Source organism: Accipiter gentilis, chromosome 7 (assembly GCF_929443795.1).
Source record: "Accipiter gentilis chromosome 7, bAccGen1.1, whole genome shotgun sequence".
Taxonomy (NCBI): domain Eukaryota; kingdom Metazoa; phylum Chordata; class Aves; order Accipitriformes; family Accipitridae; genus Astur; species Astur gentilis.
In genome coordinates this window covers 1,512,397-1,530,931 of record NC_064886.1, presented here as the reverse complement: position 1 = coordinate 1,530,931, position 18,535 = coordinate 1,512,397, and the positions used below count along the sequence as shown (strand labels likewise).

At 65.1% G+C, this 18,535-nt stretch overlaps 3 protein-coding genes across 5 annotated transcripts; 2 read left to right on the top strand and 1 right to left on the bottom strand.

Moving 5' to 3' along the window:
- Nucleotides 1-1,588: 1,588 nt before the first annotated feature.
- On the bottom strand, nt 1,589-9,224 carry PES1 (pescadillo ribosomal biogenesis factor 1). The gene is made up of 15 exons (XM_049804136.1): nt 9,146-9,224; nt 8,542-8,621; nt 8,090-8,243; nt 7,883-7,992; nt 6,698-6,869; nt 6,352-6,441; nt 5,170-5,286; nt 4,919-4,996; nt 4,431-4,520; nt 4,094-4,224; nt 3,804-3,929; nt 3,454-3,638; nt 3,186-3,331; nt 2,753-2,920; nt 1,589-2,264 (listed from the first exon to the last, which is right to left on the bottom strand). Exons 1-15 carry the CDS (start codon nt 9,167-9,169, stop codon nt 2,178-2,180), a joined length of 1,758 nt encoding a protein of 585 aa, XP_049660093.1. The 5' UTR covers nt 9,170-9,224; the 3' UTR covers nt 1,589-2,177.
- A 1,387-nt stretch (nt 9,225-10,611) lies between these two features.
- TCN2 (transcobalamin 2) lies at nt 10,612-13,885 on the top strand. Of its 3 annotated transcripts, XM_049804140.1 has the most exons (10): nt 10,612-10,801; nt 11,467-11,659; nt 11,760-11,840; nt 11,946-12,088; nt 12,196-12,357; nt 12,442-12,617; nt 12,890-13,064; nt 13,179-13,371; nt 13,567-13,688; nt 13,774-13,885. In XM_049804140.1, exons 1-10 carry the CDS (start codon nt 10,747-10,749, stop codon nt 13,833-13,835), a joined length of 1,362 nt encoding a protein of 453 aa, XP_049660097.1. In that variant the 5' UTR covers nt 10,612-10,746; the 3' UTR covers nt 13,836-13,885. The 3 variants fall into 3 exon arrangements, with proteins under 3 accessions (XP_049660097.1, XP_049660095.1, XP_049660094.1); XM_049804138.1 differs by lacking the exon at nt 10,612-10,801 and having other exon boundaries at nt 10,817-11,659; nt 11,949-12,088; XM_049804137.1 differs by lacking the exon at nt 10,612-10,801 and having other exon boundaries at nt 10,817-11,659.
- Nucleotides 13,886-14,562: 677 nt separating this feature from the next.
- SLC35E4 (solute carrier family 35 member E4) lies at nt 14,563-17,644 on the top strand. The gene is made up of 2 exons (XM_049804143.1): nt 14,563-15,685; nt 17,148-17,644. Exons 1-2 carry the CDS (start codon nt 14,629-14,631, stop codon nt 17,573-17,575), a joined length of 1,485 nt encoding a protein of 494 aa, XP_049660100.1. The 5' UTR covers nt 14,563-14,628; the 3' UTR covers nt 17,576-17,644.
- The last annotated feature ends 891 nt before the right edge of the window (nt 17,645-18,535 follow it).

Below are 18,535 nucleotides of genomic sequence, written 5' to 3'. Positions count from 1 at the left end.
CCGATGAGGCCATGCTCACCAAAACCCTATGGCAATCCACCCCCACCTCGGGACACCCCTTCCTGACCTCCAAAATGAGCCAGAAAAGGGGAAAAAACCCCCATAAATGTTGCACAAAGCGGAGCGTTACCCTCCTCCTCTCCCCAGGACAGCCATGAACAGGCCTCAGGGCTGTGCCTAGGCCCCAGCGAGGAAATGTGTGTGTGAGGGGCTGTTTTTTGGGGAAAAAAAACAAGATTCAGGGGAAAGGCGGGGGGGATAACACCACCAATGCTGGGGCCACCGACCCCAGCATCAGCCATGGCGGTCCTAGTTTCTCTATGTGTTGCTTTATCTCAGCCAAGAGCTCCCAAATACCCTCCCCCCCCAAAAAAAAAATCACTCCCCCCTGGCCTCTTGCTGGAGGAAGGTAGAGAAAGGGATAGCGAGCCCCAAAAACCTCCCAGTGGGGTTGGAGGCACTTCTGAAGGCCAGCTGGTCCAACCTCCCTGCTCGTGATATCTCCATGGATGGAGACTCCACTGCTTCTCTGGGCAACCTTGTGCCACTGCTCAGTCACCTTCTCGGTGAAGAAGTGTTCCTTGATGTTCAGAAGAACCTCCTGGGTTTCAGTTTGTGCCCGCTGCCTCATGTCCTGGCACTGGACACCACCGAGAACATGACTCCATCTTCACACCCTCCCTTCAGGTGTTTCTACCCATTGATAAGATCCCCCTGAACCTTGTTTTCTCCAGTCTCAGCTCTCACAGCCTTTCATAGAATCGTGGAATCATTTAGGTTGGAAAAGACCTTCAAGGTCATCGAGTCCAACCATCAACCATGCCCACTAAACCATGTCCTGAAGTACCCCGTCTACTCGCTTTTTGAATACCTCCAGGGATGGTGGCTCAACCACTTCCTCCCAGGAGAGATGCTCCAGTCTCTGCATCATCTTGGTGGCCCTTCGCTGGACCTGCTCCAGTGTCCATGTCTCACACTGGGGAGCCCATTGCTGGACACAGCACTCCATGAGTGGCCTCAACAGCACCGAGGGGCAGGATCACCTCCCTCAACCTCCTCAATGCTCCTCAACATTAACCCTCTTTGCCCCAAGGGCACTTTGGCAGCTCACGGTCAAGCTTGCGCCCAACAGGACCTCCAGGTCCTTTTCTGCAGAGCTGCTTTCCAGCCTGGTGGTCCCTAGCACATCCTGGTGCCTCAGGCTGCTCCTCCCCAGGGGCAGCACTTTGCGCTTCCCCTGCTTGAACAAAACGGACTCAAGAGTTGGCTCTTGGCACCCAGCCGGGATGGAGCAGACCCTACCCAAACGTGCTGCTGGGAATAAGGACTGGCAAAGGGTGACAAGGAGCAAGGTAACAGCCATAGTGTCCATGGGTTGTGGTACCTGGAGCAGGGACCAGGCTTCTGCTCCATCTCCTACCTACTCACCCAGTGCAGGATGAGGAGATACCTCCAGCCCCACACATGTCTCAGATGAACTGATCTGTGCCTCCTCTGCTGTGCCCAGGACCAGGCAGAGCACCGAGCACAGTGCAGTCGTGCCACCCCATCAGAGTCAGAAGAGAACAGACAACACAGGCTACCAGGGAAGTGTCACCTTCTTTAATTAAAAATAAAAATACAAGAGAAGTACAGCCTACCATGCAGATGTTGGAGGGCAGCTCTGGGCTGGGCAGAGGACAGGCTCCCTCTGCTGCAGACTCCTCTCCGCCAAAACCCCACTCTTTGTGCTGAGCCTCCAAACCACGCCACAATGCCCTGCCGTGCTGGGAGCCCTGGAGAGCTCCTGCTCTGCCATGGGGGCTTGGCTCCTCCGCCCAGGGCTGTGCAAATGCAAAAGGAACAATCCCAGAGGGACCTGCAAGAGCCCAGAGCTCTCCTTGGCCTCCTCTTCCTCGCTTACCACCCCAGGAGGCAGAGGTGGCACCAGCATGAAGACGACAGTCCTTGTGACACCGATCCTGCAGCCCAGGCCAGGACAGCCAGTGGCATCGGTGGAGGGGAGCCGAGGGAGCCCCGGGAAAGGCACATTGGGAAGTGTATTTACAAATGGGAAATGTTTTAATTTAGCATTTCTGTCCCAAGAGCAAAGCTGAGGGTTTTTCACCCAAACGCAATGGTGTCGTCTGCAGGGCGCGGCCATCCAGCCAGCCCCTCCAGGGAGCCCCCAGGCCCCATCATGCTCGTCGCGCCTTCTTGCTTTTCTTTTTCTCCTCTTTGACGGCAGTGTCATGGGCTTTCCTCTTCGCAGCGAGTTTGTTTGCCTGTGGAGAAACCCCCAAGACCCACAGTCAGACTGGTCTGCAGACACCAAGGGCTGCTCTACCCTTGGTCCCACCAAACTCTCCAGCTGTACGTGGGAGAGATGGACCCATCTGCTGCTGGCACCCAGGTCAGGCGTGGGGCACAGAAAAGGGCAGCAGCTTCACTTGCTGAGCACAAGCCATGGCCTGGAGGGAGCACAAGGAGCTCTGCCCTGCCAGGGTCAAGAAACCGCAGCCTGGTGATGCTGGAGAAGAGGCTTGTAGAGCCTCACCCTTGCCCACCTTCACTCAGTGCCCTCACCAGGTACAGAGAGGAGTGGAAGGAGCAGCCCAGAGCTGGCACAGTATCAGAAGCAGAGGCTGCTCCCTCTCCCCCGAGATAGGGACAAACCCAGCTTTAGTGATCCATAGCTGCAAGCTGATTTGGGAAGAGCTAGGACCAGGATCCAGGCAAGGGTCCTTGGCCCACAGCAGCCCTACGCTCGTACCTCTCGGACTTTGCGCTTCTTGCCAAACATGATCTTCTTGTAGAGGTATTTCTCCCTTTTCTTCATCATCATGATGGCCAGACGCTTCTCCTCGCTTTGCTGCTCCTGCTCCAGGCGCTGCTTGTCCTCCAGCCGCAGCTTGCCAGCAGTCACCTTCACAGGAAGCGCCTGCGGGGAGCCGGAAAGCTCAGGACCCCAGACACTGGGAACCCGCCACCCTTCCCTGGGGACAGATGTTTCCACACCATTCACTGGGGGCCACGGAAGAGCCACAGCACCCTCCAGACCAGGCAGCAGGTCCTGAGCATGAATGGCAGCTGCAGCTCATGAACATGGGTCCAGGACCCAGAAGTGTGGTGGCTGCCGCAGCAGCAGCAGAGGTCACCAGCGTTGCCTCCTCCTGGGGGTCCCACCCCGCTGCCAGGCACCGTACCTTGTTGCTCTGAGTCTTCTGCTCTTCCATCTTCTTTAATTTCATCTCCTCTTCTTTTTCAGACTCATCTTCCTCCTCCTCTTCTTCTTTGTCATTCTCCTCCTCCTCTTCCTCCTCTTCTTCCTCCTCCTCCTCACTCTCTTCATCTACAAAGACACCACTGTTACCAAAAGGAGAGCAGTCGCTGACCCCGGAGCAGGCACAGCTCTGCCAAGGCAGCAACACCGCCCGCCTCCTCAGCTCCTCCGGCCTCGGAGCCCTGCATCACCTGGGTTCTCGCCCCTCTGCATGGCCAGCAGCTTCAGCTTCTCGGGAGGGACATAGTCTCCTTCCTGCTCTGTCACGAAGGGCGAGAGGTGCGGGGGCAGCAGCACACCAGGGAAGTAGTCGGCCACGGGGAGGCACAGCTTGGCATTGACGGAGTCGAAGACCCACTGAGGCTGCAGATAGTACCTGTGGGGCAGCAGGACACAGGCTCAGACCCTTTCCTCCCACCTCAGGCTCTGGAGCACACGGGGCCACAAGGGAGCAGATAAAGCGTGGGACAGCTCTGGGATGGCCAGGGACACCCACTAGCCCTCGTGGCCATTCTGGGGACAGGCCACCCACCCCACTCACCTGCCAACAACCTGCTGCTCCACCCGGGGCCGGTCAACAATCTGGTGGGTGATGGAGGGGTCGCTCACGTCATAGGTGGCACCAATGCACAGGGACTTGTCCCAGGAGACCTGGCCGCCAAAGCACCTGCCAGCAAAACCCACCGAGGAGTCAGACAGGTGGGAGGGAGCCTCAAGGTCACCTCACCAGCAGGACATCAGGCAGATTGGCCTCAAAGTCCTCACAGAAAGGCTGGGGGAGGCAAGCATGGCGTTGCAGGCCTGCTGAGGGACAGCCTGCCCACCACGTACCGGATGATGAATGCCAGTGGCTCTCGAGGCACCTCCCTGTTGAGGAAGAACCGCAGCCCTTCGAACAGCTTTTTGTGCTTCTCCAGTGCCTCCTGCTCCTTCTTCCTTGCATCCATCTGCTCCGCGGTCTCCTGCTCAGAGCAAAGCATTCAGCCTCCTCCCCAAGAACAGCCCCTGCCAAGCCCCTCTCTGCAAGAGGGCTCTCGGATGCTGTCCCCATCCTCCTGCCGGTCCCTCCCAGCATCACACTAGGCCCTGCCAGCCTTTGTTGGGCACAAGACATACTGCAGCCAGGATCGCCCAAGGCCAGGGCTGAGCCCCCCCACCAGGCTCTTACCCCCTCCACTGGGAACTCATCCATCTCCACCTCGTCCTCATGGGTGGGTGCCACCACACGGGCCAGGCTGGCGCTCAGAGCCGACAGTTTCTGCAGCGGGAAGAGACCGAGAAACTGTCACACCCAGACAGTGCTTTGGGGATGGGAAAAGGGGAAGGCTCATGGAGGAAGGAGAAGGCAATTTCTCAGAGCAAGAGGTCAAAACACCTAGGGACTAGACAGATATTCAGCCTCCTCCATATACTGTCCCAACCTGCAGTGCCCAGCACTGGGGCTTCAGAAGGTCCCCTGCCATGCAGGGAGGAGGCCAGTGGCCCCTGAGGCCAAGCACAGCTCTTTCCTTGGCCAGCATGAGTTTGGGACCAGTCCTCTCTGCCATGCAGGGATCAGGCTCCGCTCCTCGGTCCCCACACGCCAAGCACCCCACACCAGGAGGAGGTCACCAAGACCACGCAGCATCCTCCCACAGAGACGGCAGCGTCCCTCACCTCCAGGTAGCTCTCTGAATCCATGGCGTACTCCTTGCCCTCTACGGGCTTCAGCTCAACATCAGCCTGGCCGTCGATCTGGGGAGAAACAGAAAGGTGAGGTTGTAGCTCCCAAACCTAGAGCCCCCAAACATCCCCCCCTCTGCCACCCTGACCCTCCCACAATGGGCTCGCTTCCAACCACCCACGCCAGGTGGTCCCACCAGGCTCAGGCCAGCGTGGCATGTCCCCGGGGCAGGTGGTGGCCTCACCTTGGGGGGGTAGACCAGGTTGAGGGAGTGGTAGAGGCGAAAGTTGACGAAGCCCAGCAGGGTGGTGTAAAACTCGGTGAAAGTGGCCATCACACGGTAATCAACATCTGTGGGGTGCTGCAAGCACAAGGGAAGGATTGAGGACACAAGGACAAAGGACCCAGAATCCCCTCTGCAGGCACAGGAGCCCATCCCATCCACACAGGGAGGAGGGTCCTGTCCCCTTCACAGTGAGGTCTGGAGATCCTCAGCCACCACCAGCCCCTGGGCAGAGAGAATTCTCCAGGTTGCTACGCAGGGCCCCGCTGCCACCCCTCCGTGAAGGGACCTGCTCGGACAGATGGAGCACCTCATCCCATCACAGATGGGGACCTTGGTGGCTTGCTCCAGGGACTCCGCTCCTCCAGGGGAGAAGTGCAGGCCGTGGCAAAGCCAGACAAGAGCAGGACAAGGAGCAAAGCCGGCAGGGATCCAGTCAACCCCACAACAGCCAGAACTAAAGGGAGTAAGAAGTAATGCTGACCGGGAAGAACATGGGTTGGCCGAGGAGATGCTGCAAGGTGAGGTGGGGAGGTGAGCCCCAGCACGGGCCATACCAAAGGCCACAAAGCTGGAAAGCCTCAACTCAACTGCCAAGCCCTGGAAAACCCAGGAGCAAAACGAGAGCACTGCCATGACAGTGAACTCCTGCCTGCCAAGGATCTTGGCAACGTGCAGCATAGCCACACAGCTGTCCTGGCACGGTGGCACCCACAGCTTTCCCCTCACCCTTCCGCCTGGCCAGACTGCACAGGCGAAGCAGCAGAACCACCCTGGCACAGGATGCGGGGTCTGACTCGGCTCTTCCCTAAGCGCCACCAGCCCCATTCCTGCAGGTTAATCTTTAATTGCTGATTAAGGCATATTTTAATAATTGACAAGAGGAAATAAGGAACCGGGGAGACTGGTACAGCCAGCCACAGGGGACACAGGTACAGCCATCCCGGGGGGTAGGAGAGGGCTGTGTCCCCGCATGCCTCCCAAGCTGGGCCCCATGGTCTCCACCACAGCCTCATCTGCCTCTGCAGCACGAGAGCCACTGGACGGTCCCTCAACCCTTCCCTGGCTACAGGGAAGGAAGCAGCGAGGCAGTGGCAGTGCGGGTCCCGCACAGATCCTGACGCGCTCTTCCCAGGTACTCACATCGTGGGCGAAGGTGTAAGGGGTGATCCAGGTGACGGGCTGCCCCAGCACCTCAGCCTGGTAGTAGATGCCCTTGATGGAGAGGAAGACCTGGCAGGGAATAGAGCAAGGGCTCAGAGGGAGGAAGGCCATGGATGCTCCCTCATCCTTGTTCTCATTAACCCTTCTCCCATCAGCACGTTCCATCAGGGGAGTGTCACAGGTGTCCTGACAGGACTTGTTCCCCATCTGAAGCTGTCAGCACAGCTGGCCCGGTGCCCTCCTGGGGCACAAGTCCACCATCCCCGCCTCCACAGCCCCCCCGGGGCAGGGAGGTCTTGGCCCTGTCCCTCCCTGCAGCACCCACCTTGCGCAGGGAGCGGGAGGCGATGACATAGTTGAGGAACTCCACAGCCAGGCGCCGGCAGAGCTGGATGGTCTGGACATGGCACTTGCCCGTCCGTGGGAAGGTAGAGAAGAGGAAGCACATGGAGAGGGCATCATCCAGGTCCCGCAGTGCGTCTACGAAGGTTGGGTACCTGTGCCCGGGCAGGAGAAGGGAGAATCACACTCAGCCCCAGCGTCCACCAAAAGCTGCTGGGGCTGATGGAGACCTCAAGTGAGACAGGAACGGGCACCATGGAGCATCCATCTCCCACGGGTCCCACCAAAGCTAGCAACCCACGGGGATGGGGTGTCCCTCCTGGGCACCAGGGAGCCTGCGGTCACAGAGGGAGCTCCAAGCAGCTCCCCGCGGTTCAGGGCTCTCTGAGGAGCCAAGAACCTCCCTGGCGAGGGGATGGCAACACCCCTCATTACAGAGTGGGTGAAAAGAGGTTTTAGGGCACCCGCAGGGACTGAGTGTTTGGGAATCCCAGCCTGGACCCACCAAGAACAAGTGTGCCTGCGGTGCAGCACACCAGCACGTGGTGCTCCTCGGCCAGAGGGACAAAGCCCGGACGAAAGCTGCAGGACTCAAACGCTGGCAGTCAGAGGGAGACCGCACAGCCCCACAGCTCAAGTGGCAGCGTGGCCGCCAGGTGCCCAGACCATTTCCCCTCCCGAGCACGCAGCTTGTCGGGGCAGTGCCTGCCTCTCGGTGCTGTTTCTCCCAGCACAGCGAGGTCCTGGACACCACCGGGACAACAAAGAGACCTGCCAGAGCAGATTCCCTCCCTCCTGGGTCCTCTCCTCTCTCACTGCCGCCAAATTCACCAACTCTGTTGGCGTGATTCACCCTCCACTGTCCCTCCCTCCAAGGAAAACACCACTCAGAGAGAGGAAGAGAGCTCTCTGCACCTTCCTGGAGCCATCTAAGACGGCTGGGCACTCCCTGCTCACTCATGCTTTGCTGCAGCCAGCGTGCAGCACACTACAGCCTTCTTCTCCAGCCCAGAAACACCGGTTTCTGTCAAAACCCCCAGAATATATATGGGAGGTGGATTCCTACAGAGGGACAGACATGGCAAAGGCTCCACATGTCCAGGTGGCTGCAGGAAAAGCTCCTCCCTTAAAAGCGGACAGCTGCGCTGGGATTCAGCCGGTGGCTCACCTCTCCTTCACGATGTGGTCGAGCTTGTAGCTGGGCTTGTTGTCCTTCAGCCGGTCTACGGTGCTCCACTCGCTCTTCCCGTACGCCTTCCGGAGCTTCCGGACAAACACCTGCGGGGAGAGAGGGAGGCTGGGGGCTCTGCAGGAGAGGATGAGCCTCGAGCAGCCCCTCGGGCACCACCCTGGGGGTCTCATGCAGGATATTTACCTTATACTCCCGGAATTTGTTGACGATGGGCTCGTGAAGGAGGAATTTGATATCCTTGAGGAGGTAGAAGGTCCTGGCTGCGGTGGAGCCTTTGTTCACCTTCTTCTTGTGCTTGGGCTCGTGGGGGTAAATCCCCTTCAGGATGCAGAGGCGTCTGGTAATGGTGACAAGGGTGAGACATGCAGCATCTGTGCACCCAAAAGCAGACGCCCCCACCCGCCCCCACCCCGGGACCCTTTCCCTCCAGTGCTGCCACCCCTCGGGGGGGGTGGGGGTGGGAAACCCCAAAACTCAACAGCCTGATATCTCAGGACACCACCACCGCTCCCTACGGAAAAGGCCACCCCACGCACCCACCGCAGTCTCAATCTCCTACTGCTCGTCCTGGAGGGGGGTCCGGGGAGAGGCTTAGGGGGGTTTCAGGGGATCCGGGGGGGCGGTCATAGGCGCACCTGAAGTCGGGCAGGCTCAGCTGCAGCTTCTTCCGTGCCCTGTTGCGGGTGATGTAGTTGGTGGCGGAACCCCGCTCGTACTGGGGAGAGATGGGGGTGTCGGCGTCAGCACCGAGTGAGGGGGGGCGAGGGGAGCTCCGCGACCGGGAAGGGGGGGAGGGGGGGGCAGGAGGGGCAGCCCCGCAGCTCCCGGGGCTGGAAAGGGAGGAAAAACGGGAACCGGCGGGGGAGGGAAGCAAAAAGAGGTCACCGGGCACGGCCAGCTTCGGGGGGGGGGGGGGGGGGGGGGGGAGACCGGCACCGGGTATCACGGCATGGATGGACACCGGTACCGGAGAAGGGGGGGCACTGGTAACGGAGAAAGGGGGAAGAGCACGACAGGGGCAAGCACCGCTACCACGGCGGGGGGAGGGGAGGGGGGGGGCTGTTACCGGCACCGGAGATGGAGGGAGCAGACAGGGCCGAGCGGCGGTACCGGAGGGAGGGAAGGCACCGGGGCGGGAGGAGGCACCGGCCCCAGGAAGTGTGAACGTGGTAACGGGGAAAAGGGGGCTCCGGTGCCGGAGGGGAGGTGTATGGAGGCGGCCGAGCCGCCCCACCGTACCTTCTTCTTCTCCAGCCCGCCCATGGCCGCTCCGCCGCCGCCGCTGCCCCTGCCCACGTGCTCCCGGCGCGCCGCAGGACCCCGGCCTGCCCGGGATCTGCCTGCGCCCAGGATCCGCGGTCTGCGCCCACCGGAGCCGCCCCACGCCGGTCATGGGGGCAGCGTGAGCAGCGTGAGCAGCGCGAACAGAGAGGGGAGGGTGGGAAAAACGGGCAGGACGGGCAGGACGCGGGGCAGGTTCGGGTCAGGCGCGCCGCGGCAGCCCGCTCGGCCCAGGCAGGAGGGAGAAGGGGGTCCTGCGGCGCAGTGCACGCTGGGATATAGCGGGGCGGCGCGGAGCATGCCGGGATCTATCGAGGCATCGGGATGTATCGAGGCACCGGGCCTGGGGCGGCCCCGGGGGTTCCCGCCACCCGCGGGGACAGCGGAGCTGGGCAGGTCCCTACCCGGGTCTTGGGGGTTCCCCCCAAGCTGAGAGCAGCCCCTGGGACCGGGGAATCCGTCCTGCCTCCCCCGGCCCCAGGGCACCGTCCCCGGGGCTCCCCGCTCTGTGGGGGCCGTCGGTGGGGCGAGTGCGGGGGGTCCCCGGGGGGAAGGCCCGGCTGTCTCGGCCTCCTTCGGCCCGAGCTCTGGCAGCTCCTGCCTCCCCCACGCCCGATCCTTTCTCCCCCAGACTTTCCCCCCTGCCTCAGAGGCAGTTGGACCCCGTGTCCCCGCACGGCGGGTCTCCGGGGACCGGGGCATCTCCTGGGGGACATGACGGATGCCCACGATGGGGCTTTGTCCGTCCCAACCTGCCGGGGACCCCAGTCCCCGGGGCACCGGCGAGCCTTCACGGGTGTCTGGGGGTCACATCCCCGAGCTGGGGTGGGTGAGGTGTCTCTGGGAGGGTTTCGTGGCCCTTGGGTTCCCAGCCTGATCCCACGGGTGGGATGTGAGTTTGTCTTGATGCTGTGCGGGCCCACGGTCAGCTTGGAGCTGAGCCGTGGTGCTGTCCCCCAGCATGCAGAGACCCGAGCCCCAGCAGTGGCCGGAGACACCCTCCCACCTCCCCTTGGTTGCGGGGATTTACTTTTTGGGGTTCGGCACCCCCATACCCACCCCTTGTCTGCCGAGCGGGGCTGATTAATCCTTGTTTTCAATAAAAATCCAGTTTCCAGGCGAGCAGTGGAGTCATTGCTTTCCAAGGCTGTGGGGATGGAGGGTGCGGTATTTTGGGGGTTTTCATCCCTCCTTTGTTTTTTTTGGCTAACTTTGATCGGTGATTTTGACCCAAATGCCTGCAGTTTGGGTCTCGCTGCCCTGGCTGCGGTGCAGAGGGCAAGGAGACCTCGATGCTCACGCAGTTCGTGCCAGGTCAGGGAGCTGGGAGGAAAGAGCGGCCGTGAGCACTTATCTCTGCCCCGGTGCGGGGTGGTCCCGCTTCCCTTTGCTTCGCCTCCAGCCAAAGTCCTTTCCTGTTTCTGCTGACTCGGCCCCGGTGTGCGGAAACGGCCTCTTGCAACACCCTCCCATTCCCGGCGGTGTCCCGGTTCGGCTCAGCCAGGCTCTGCCGGGCTGCCAGCCGTGCCGTGCCGTGGCACCCACCGCCCCGCTCCGGCATGTGGCTGCTCCTCATCCTGCTGCAGGCTGCGGTCCTGCCTGCCCAGCTCTGTGGTGAGTACGGCAGCTGGCCACCACCCGAAGTCCCTGGACCCCCACGTCCCACCTGGGGACCCCACTGGAGCCGGGGGTCTCACCCGTACGGGACGGTGCCTGGAGTGGGTCCCTGAGCTGGCTGTGGCGGTGGAGAGGTCCCTGAGGAGCAGGGCTGGGGGGGATGGGCACCATCCCGTACTCCAGCCCCGTGTCCCGGCCCCGGGGAGGACGCTGACCTCATGAAACCCCTCCAGTGATGAGTTTTCCAGGGCTGAGCTCTCCCCAGCGCCTGCCGGGGTTAAGCCTTATTCCTGTGCCCCCTTCCCCTGCCCAAAGCCCAGAGCCAACCTGCCCTACTCCTACGCCCGCAGCCCCCCACCTCCCACAGGTCCCGCAGGGTCCCCGGGGTCAAGGGTTTGAGCTCTGCATGCTCCCACTTCATGTCACGTATCTTATTTTGTTTCTTCCCCATTTTCTGGGGGGAGACATGAGGTTTTGGCACTTGAAAGAGGGCCACAAAGGGCATGGAGCTCATGGCAGGGGTGGGGTTGCTGGGTCTCCATCGCCACCACGGCCCCACACAACTGATGCTGGGGGCTGCAGATGCCATGAGGCAAGTGCTTGGGGTGGGCTTAGCCCCCTCACCCTCTGCTCCCTCTCCCCGGGGCTCTGGGGGGGGGTAGAAGCCCCAGGGGAAGCGGCGGCGGCGGCGGTGCGGGCGCTGAGCGCCCGGCTGCTGGGGTTGGCGGCGGATCCGGCGCGGGACCCCGACCCCAGCGTCTACCTGGCCCTTCGCCTGGCTGGCGACCATGACCTGCACGGGGAGAAGCGGTACCTGGCGCGGCTGCAGGATGCCTTCCAGCACCGCTACGGCCGGTAGGTCCCAATGGAGGACACTGGGTTCCCCCGCCATGTACCCCTGGGGGATGTCCCCTGACCCCCACGCCGCCCCGGCACTCATGCTGAGTCCCCACAGGAGCCTGCAGGCAGCTCTCCGGCCCCACGCTGCGCCCCACAGCCACCCCCGGCGGGACACCATGGCTACTGAGCACACCACGTACGTGTGTGTATGTCCGTCCCATGGGGACGGTCCCCTCCACCGGTGGGGGGACAGCTCCCCCGGCACGGTGCCGCTGGCGAGAGCTGACATGGCGGCTTGCAGAAGGGCTGAGGTGGAGTGGCCGGAGACGGGGCGGCTGGCACTGCACCTGCTGGGGCTACGGGCCACTTGTCCCCCACCGGAGCCCGGTCCCCAGCGCTCACTGGTGACATGGCTGAAGTACTACCTGGAGGAGGACTGGGCAGGTGAGAGCATCCCCACGGGGCGACCGTGGCGAGCACCCACTCATGCACCGGCACGTCCAGCCACGGGACCATCGGCTCGCCCCGGTGACACCACGCCTCGTCCCCAGGATCCCGGCAGCATGGCCACCCCCTCACCAGTTACTACCAGTACAGCCTGGGCGTGCTGGCGCTGTGCGTCCACCGCAAACGGGTGCGGGAGGAGGTGATCCGCCGGCTCCTGGCAGCCGAGCACCACGGCAGGTTTGGGCACGCCGGCGGCAGCGCCGTGGGTAAGGGTCCCCCCGGGGACGAACGGGAAAGTGACACCCCAGGGTGGGCGTGCGGCAGCCAGGGGTGACACCGCATCCCTGCAGACACGGAGGCAGTGGCCGCGCTGGCCTTTGCCTGTCTGGAGCGGGAGCGGACGGTGGGGGCCAGGCTGGCGGCGGAGCTGCGGGCGGCTGCGCGCAGGGTGAGGAGGAGGATGGTCGAGGCACAGGGTCGGGACGGCTTCTTCGGCAACGTCTACAGCACGCCGTGGGCCATGCAGGTGGGTGTCACATGCGGGGGGGGGTGTCTCCAGGGTGGGGTGTGGGTGCGAGCAGAGATGCGGGCGCAGGCATAAGCAGGGCTGCAGGTGCAAATGTGGGTGCCGGTGCAGATGTGGGCGCAGATGCAGGCACAGATGTGGCTGTGGGTGCAGATGTGGATGCAGATGCAGGTGCGGGCATGGGTGCCCGGGCAAGAAGTAGCTGCCCAGGGCCCCAACCTGCCTCCTACCCCAGGCCACTGCCCCGCCACCTTCCTCCCTCCTGCTCCCAGGTCTTCATCGCCACCGATGCGTGCCGGATGCAGCCGGCGTACGGCCGGGCCATGGCTGCGCTGCTGGAGAACCTGGATGCCTTCACCACCGCCGCAACCACGGCCCAGGTGCTGCCAGTGCTGCATGGCCGCTCTTACCTGGACATCGCCTCCATGCGCTGCCAGGAGGAGCCGGGTAGGAGCCGGGGTGGCGTGGGGTGATATGGGGGAGCTGGGATGGGGTTGGTGCGGATGCTACCGCGGCGGTGGCTTGGTGTCCATCGGTGCCGTGGCGGCTTCCTTCTCGCAGACACGCTGACGCCCCTCGGCCCCGAGCTGCCGCCCGAGATGCTGGGGAACGTGACGGTGCGGCTGGTGGTGGAGTGCCCCGAGCCGCGGTGTCCCCAGCACCGACTCTACGACCGGATGGTGCCTGCGCCCGCTGGTGCCTCCCTCCTGGACGTGCTCAGGGCGGCCACTGTGTGGGGACCCCACAACTTCACGTACGTGGCCCCGCATGCCGGGATCGGGGGGGACCCTCTGGGGTCCCTGGCTGTCACACCCGGGCTGGCCACATGCCCTGCACCCGTGCCATGGTCTCACCCCGGTCCCCACCGCCTGGCTCCCTTGGCGGCAGATCTGCCCCAGCGCCAGCAGTGCCGGACCCGGACCCTCACCCCCCCTCTCCCACCCGCCAGGTTTGACACCCAGGACACCCCCCAGGGCCCCTTTCTGAGCAGGGTGCTGGGGCTGGAGGCTCGGCAGCAGAAGCGGAGCTACTGGCAGCTCCTCACCGCCCCCAGCACCAGCCTGCAGATGGGTGAGTGATGGGTGGGGGTCCCCAGGGGAGGTGTCGGGGGTCCCCGGGCAGCCCCCACGGCCGCTCTCCCACCTTCTCTCCGCAGGCATCGCCGACTACAGACCTCACGACGGGGAGACCCTCATCCTGCGCCTGAGCAAGTGGTAGAGGGCGAGCGGGGGGGTGATGGCAATGAAACTTCTGCCTTGGGCACAGGACCTGCCGGCTCCCCGCCTCCTGCTTTCCCTGCGCCCCGTATGCCAGCACCCCAAATCCTCCCCGGGGAGGAGGAGGAGGAGGGGGGACACGCACGATGCCCTGAGTTGTACGGGCATGGTGCGTCGGGAGCACCCAGACCAGCAGCTCCTCCGGTCCCGTCCCCGCTCGGGGATGGGGCAGGCAGCTGGTGGGAGCAGCCAGTTTTGGGGTGCCCAAAGCAGCTGGTTTTGGGGAGTCTGAGCCAGTATTGCTCGTCCCCAGCAAGCTGCCAGCCAGCGCCATCCTCCTCTGTAAACCCTCTGGGGGGGGACGGACCCCCGGCCCTCCCCATTGAGCCCCCACCTACCCCGAGGGCTCGGGGACCGCGGTGGCCCCAGCACCACGCGCAGCCGGAGGGGAACCTCCTGCGCGTGTCCCAAACCTCCGTGATTCCCCCCCGCCCCCAACCCCAGGATTTAATCCAACCCCAAAACCACCCAGGGGCAGCCGGCGGTGAACGGAGCCGGGGGTTGCGGTGTCCGGGGCGAGGGGTGCCGCTGCCGTTTGGGGTCAGGGTTGCCAATACCCGGGTGGGCAACGGTCCCGGGTGGGTGGTGGGGAGCGATGGCGCCTGCACCGCCGCCCTGGCGTGAGTCAGCCGGGGGCTCTGACGCAGTCCCACTGCCGCCGCCGTCACCATGGAGGCCGCCGAGTGCTCCTGCTCCTGCTCCGGCTACCGCCGGCCAAAACCGTTCCGGCGGGGATGCGCGGGCCGCCGGTTCCCGGCAGGCCCCGCTGCACCGAGCGGCATCCCCGGGCAGGCACCCCAACGTGCCCCCCGGTACACCCACGCACCCCCGTGCCCCCCGCGCGGGCGGCCGTGACGGTGACGCGGTGGCGGCGGCCCCGCGGGGAGGAGCCTCCCTCCCTCCGCTCCCCGCCATCACCAAACTTTCCGCTCGCTGCCGGCCGCCGGCGTTGCCTCCTTGGCACATGGCACCGGCACCCCGGGGCTGAGTCCTGCCAGCACCCCACCGGGTGGGTGACGCCACCGCCGCCGCCAGCGGGAGCCGGGGATCCGTTACCGTCGCCGCCGTTTACCGTCGCCGACTCCTCCGGGGCCGGCGGCTTTCGGCACGGGCGCGGGAGGACGGGGCAGAGCGGAGAGCGGCAGCGGGGGGAAGCGGAGCCGGCGCCCATGTGCCGGAGGTCCCGGCGGGGCGATGAAGCGGCGATGACGGCCGGCGAGGGGGCCCTCCGGCCCTGGAAACCGGACCCTGGGCAGGCGGAGGGGGGTCGGCCGCCCCCCGGGCCGTCGCTGCCCCTGACCCTCACCGTCCTGGCCTGGCTGGGCACCGGCACCACCATGGCCGGCCTCAACAAATGGATCTTCGCCACCCACGGTTTCCGCTACCCGCTGCTGCTGTCGTCCCTCCACATGCTGTCGGGGGTGGCCGTGGGGTACCCGCTGGGCTGGGCGCGGGGACCGCCGTCGCCGCCGCCGCCATCCCCCCGTCCCCGCGCCAGGATCTACCTGCTCAGCCTCACCTTCTGCACCAGCGTGGCGTTGGGCAACCTGGGCTTGAGCTACGTGCAGCTGGACGTGGCGCAGGCGGTGGCCACCACCACCCCGCTGGTCACCCTCCTGCTGTCGGGGCTGCTGGGGGGCCGGCGGCATCACCCGCTGCAGTACGCCGCCATGGGACCCGTCTGCGCCGGGGCCGCCTGCAGCATCGCCGGCGGGCTCCGCATCTACCAGCCCGGCTGCGGATTCCTCCTGGCCGCCACCGTCCTCCGCGCCCTCAAGTCCGTACAGCAGAGTAAGTGCCGCCCGTCCCCGTCCTGCACGACCGACCCGCGCTCGCCCCCCGGCACGGTCCCCCGAGGTGCTGGTGTCACCCCGGTGCCGCCCCGGCGCTGGCGACGCTCCCTGCCCACCCCGGCCCCGGTGCCGCTCCTCTGCCACTCCAGCCCTCGTGGCATCCTGGCTCCCGGTGCCACCCCGGCTCCGGTGCCGACCCCACGCCATCCCGGTCCCGGTGCCACCTGCTGCCCGTCTTGGCCCCGGTGACACCCCAGCAGCCCTTTAGCCCCGGTGCTGCCCCACTTCCAGGGCCACCCGTTGCCCCCCTGGCCCTGGCATCACTCGCTGCCCACCCTGGCTCTGGTGTCACCCTGGTGTCACCCCAGCCTCAGCACCATGCCCTCCCCACCCTGTCCCCGGGGCTACCCCAGTGTCACCCCAGCCCCAGTGCCACCCCTTGCCCACCCGGCTGCCCCCCGCCATCAGGGCTGTGCCGTGATCCTGGGGACGTGACGCCGGTTTGTCGGTCACCTAGCAAACACCTTGGTGGCCCTGTGGTGGCCCAGGGACACGGCTGGCTCCCAGTGACACCGTCCCATGTCCTGGAGTCATGGGGGGGGGGGGGGGGGGTGGCAGTGCTTTAGTCTGGCACAGGGACACCCAAGCTGCCCCGTCCCCATCCCCGTGACTCCCCACGCCGAGTGGCATCGTCCCCCATGGCCGGGGACTCGCTCCGGCAGCCGCGGTGCCGCCGGGACTGCGATGTCCTTGGCAGGCGTCGGAGAGGAGCCGGCCGGGTTGTTTTTTTGGCCGGGAAGGGAGCGTTTCCTCCGGAGCTGGTGACTCAGTCGGGCACCGCGGGGGGACGGGCTCTGAGCGTGGGGCTGAGCGCTGGGCGGCTGTACCAAGGGGTGCTGCGGCCACCCGAAGGACATCGCCGCCCGGCATCCACCCTGGGCCCCTTGTCACCCGTGGGACATGGGAGAGTGGACGGGGGCTGCTCCGTCCCACGCCCCCCCTCCCCGTGCACGCCTGTGCGTGGCAGCCGGCCCGGCTGTGCCCGCTGTCCCCGGGTGACTCTGGGAGGGGACACACACGGGGACACAGAGGGGACAGGCCACGTGCCCAGAAATGTCACTGCCGGCCGCAAAATCGGCTGAAAAAAGAGGATGGGTGGGACGGGGGTGGAAGCCACGTTTGCTCCAAAACGGGATGAAAAACCTGCCCTGTCCAAACCTGCCCTGCGGCACCCTGGACCCCCAAATCGGGGGATCCCCCCCAAACCGGGGCACCCCCTGAACCAGGGCACCCCCAGCCCTGTGGAAGAGCTTCCCCCCACCCCGCCTCCCATTTCCCCCTTCCCTGGGATTTCCTAACCGCTTGGGCACCAAGCGGGAACTCGTGCCAGCGCTGGGTGTCCCCGCCGGGCCGGGCCGTTCCGTCTGTCCTGCTGACTGTCCCCATCCACCCCCCGCCAGGTCTGCTGCTGCAGGAGGACCGGCTGGACGCCCTCTCCCTGCTCTGCCTGACCTCCCTGCCCAGTTTCTGCCTGCTTTTCGGGGCGGCCGTGGCACTGGAAGTGGGTCCCTCCTGGGAGGGCGTCCTGCGTTACGACGGCACCCTCTGGGCCTGCGTCCTGCTCAGCTGCCTGGGCTCCGTCCTTTACAACTTGGCCACTTTCTGCGTCCTCTCCCTCACCTCCGCTCTCACCGTCCACGTCCTGGGCAACGTCACCGCGGTGGGCAACCTGCTCCTCTCCCGCCTCCTCTTTGGCAGCCACCTGAGCGGGCTCAGCTACCTGGGCATCGGGCTGATGCTGGCCGGGATGTTCATGTACCACCAACCGGACCTCATCGCGGCACGTTGGGCGGCGTGGCCCGGACGGGGCACCCCCAGGAGGGAGTAGGGTCCCCGCCGGGGACGGGGGAAGGACGGGGAGGCTGCAGGCGTGTGGGCGAGCAGGGCTCCGCGGGTGCGCGGGAGGGCTGGCGCGCACGGCTGCGTGTGCGCGCCGGCGCGCTGAGGTGCACGGTGCTGAGCACGCGGGCGTGCCGGCGTGCGCAGCTTGGCGCGGACGCGTGTTTTCCGGCGCGCGCGGCTCTGCGTGGCGCCACGCACGTGGACGTGCCGGTTCGCGCGAGCTCTTTGCGCGCGCGCGGCTCGGTGCACGTGCGTGCTGCCGCGCGTGGGGCCGCACGTGCGTGTGTCGGTGCGCGCGGCTCCACGCGCACGCGTCTACTGCCGCGCGCAGCACCGCGCGTCCGTGCGTGCTGGTGCGCACGTGCGTCTTGGTGCGCGCGGCTCTGCACGCGTGCGTGTTGACGCGCGCAGGCTCTGCGTTTGCAAGTGGGTCTGTGCGCACGTGGACGCGTCTGGGTGTGCACGGGCTCTGCAGGTGCGAGCAGGTCTGCGTGTGGCTGTGTGCGCGTGGGTGCTGGTGGGCGAAGGCTCTGCGTGTGCAAGTCGGTCTGATGCACGTGGGCACACGTGCGTTGGTATAGACTCTGTATGGATGAACGTGTCTGTGTGCACGGCTCTACCTGTGCGTGGGCATGCGTGTGCTGGGGTGCACAGGTTCCGTGAGCGCATGTGCAAGCGTGTTGCTGTGTGTGCAGAGCCTTATGCGCAGGTGTGCACGTGTATCGGTGTGCAGAGGCTCTGCGCGTGCATCCCCGCACGCCGCTCTGTGCACGGGAGCATGCGTGTGTCGGTGTGCGCAGGCTCTGCGTGTGCAAGCAGATCTCATGCGTGTGTGCTGCTGTGCACAGGTACTGCGTGCACAAGTGTGTGCAGAGCCTTACGTGCAGGTGTGCACGGGCGTGTTGGTGTGCGCGGCCTCTGTGTGCACAGCGGCACAGACCGTATG

What these genes read in the sequence shown, in the direction of transcription:
- PES1 (XM_049804136.1), bottom strand. Translation starts at nt 9,169, where the DNA reads ATGGGCGGGCTGGAGAAGAAGAAG. An exon ending in GCAGAGGGGCGAGAACCCAG is followed by an intron (nt 3,332 to 3,453) that starts GTGATGCAGGGC and finishes GTGTCTTTGTAG; the next exon opens with ATGAAGAGAGTGAGGAGGAG. An exon ending in AGAAGCGCAAAGTCCGAGAG is followed by an intron (nt 2,265 to 2,752) that starts GTACGAGCGTAG and finishes GTTTCTCCACAG; the next exon opens with GCAAACAAACTCGCTGCGAA.
- TCN2 (XM_049804137.1), top strand. Translation starts at nt 11,040, where the DNA reads ATGAGTTTTCCAGGGCTGAGCTCTCCCCAGCGCCTGCCGGGGTTAAGC. An exon ending in CCTGGAGGAGGACTGGGCAG is followed by an intron (nt 12,089 to 12,195) that starts GTGAGAGCATCC and finishes CCTCGTCCCCAG; the next exon opens with GATCCCGGCAGCATGGCCAC. An exon ending in GCACGCCGTGGGCCATGCAG is followed by an intron (nt 12,618 to 12,889) that starts GTGGGTGTCACA and finishes TCCTGCTCCCAG; the next exon opens with GTCTTCATCGCCACCGATGC.
- SLC35E4 (XM_049804143.1), top strand. Translation starts at nt 14,629, where the DNA reads ATGCGCGGGCCGCCGGTTCCCGGCAGGCCCCGCTGCACCGAGCGGCAT. An exon ending in CCTCAAGTCCGTACAGCAGA is followed by an intron (nt 15,686 to 17,147) that starts GTAAGTGCCGCC and finishes ACCCCCCGCCAG; the next exon opens with GTCTGCTGCTGCAGGAGGAC.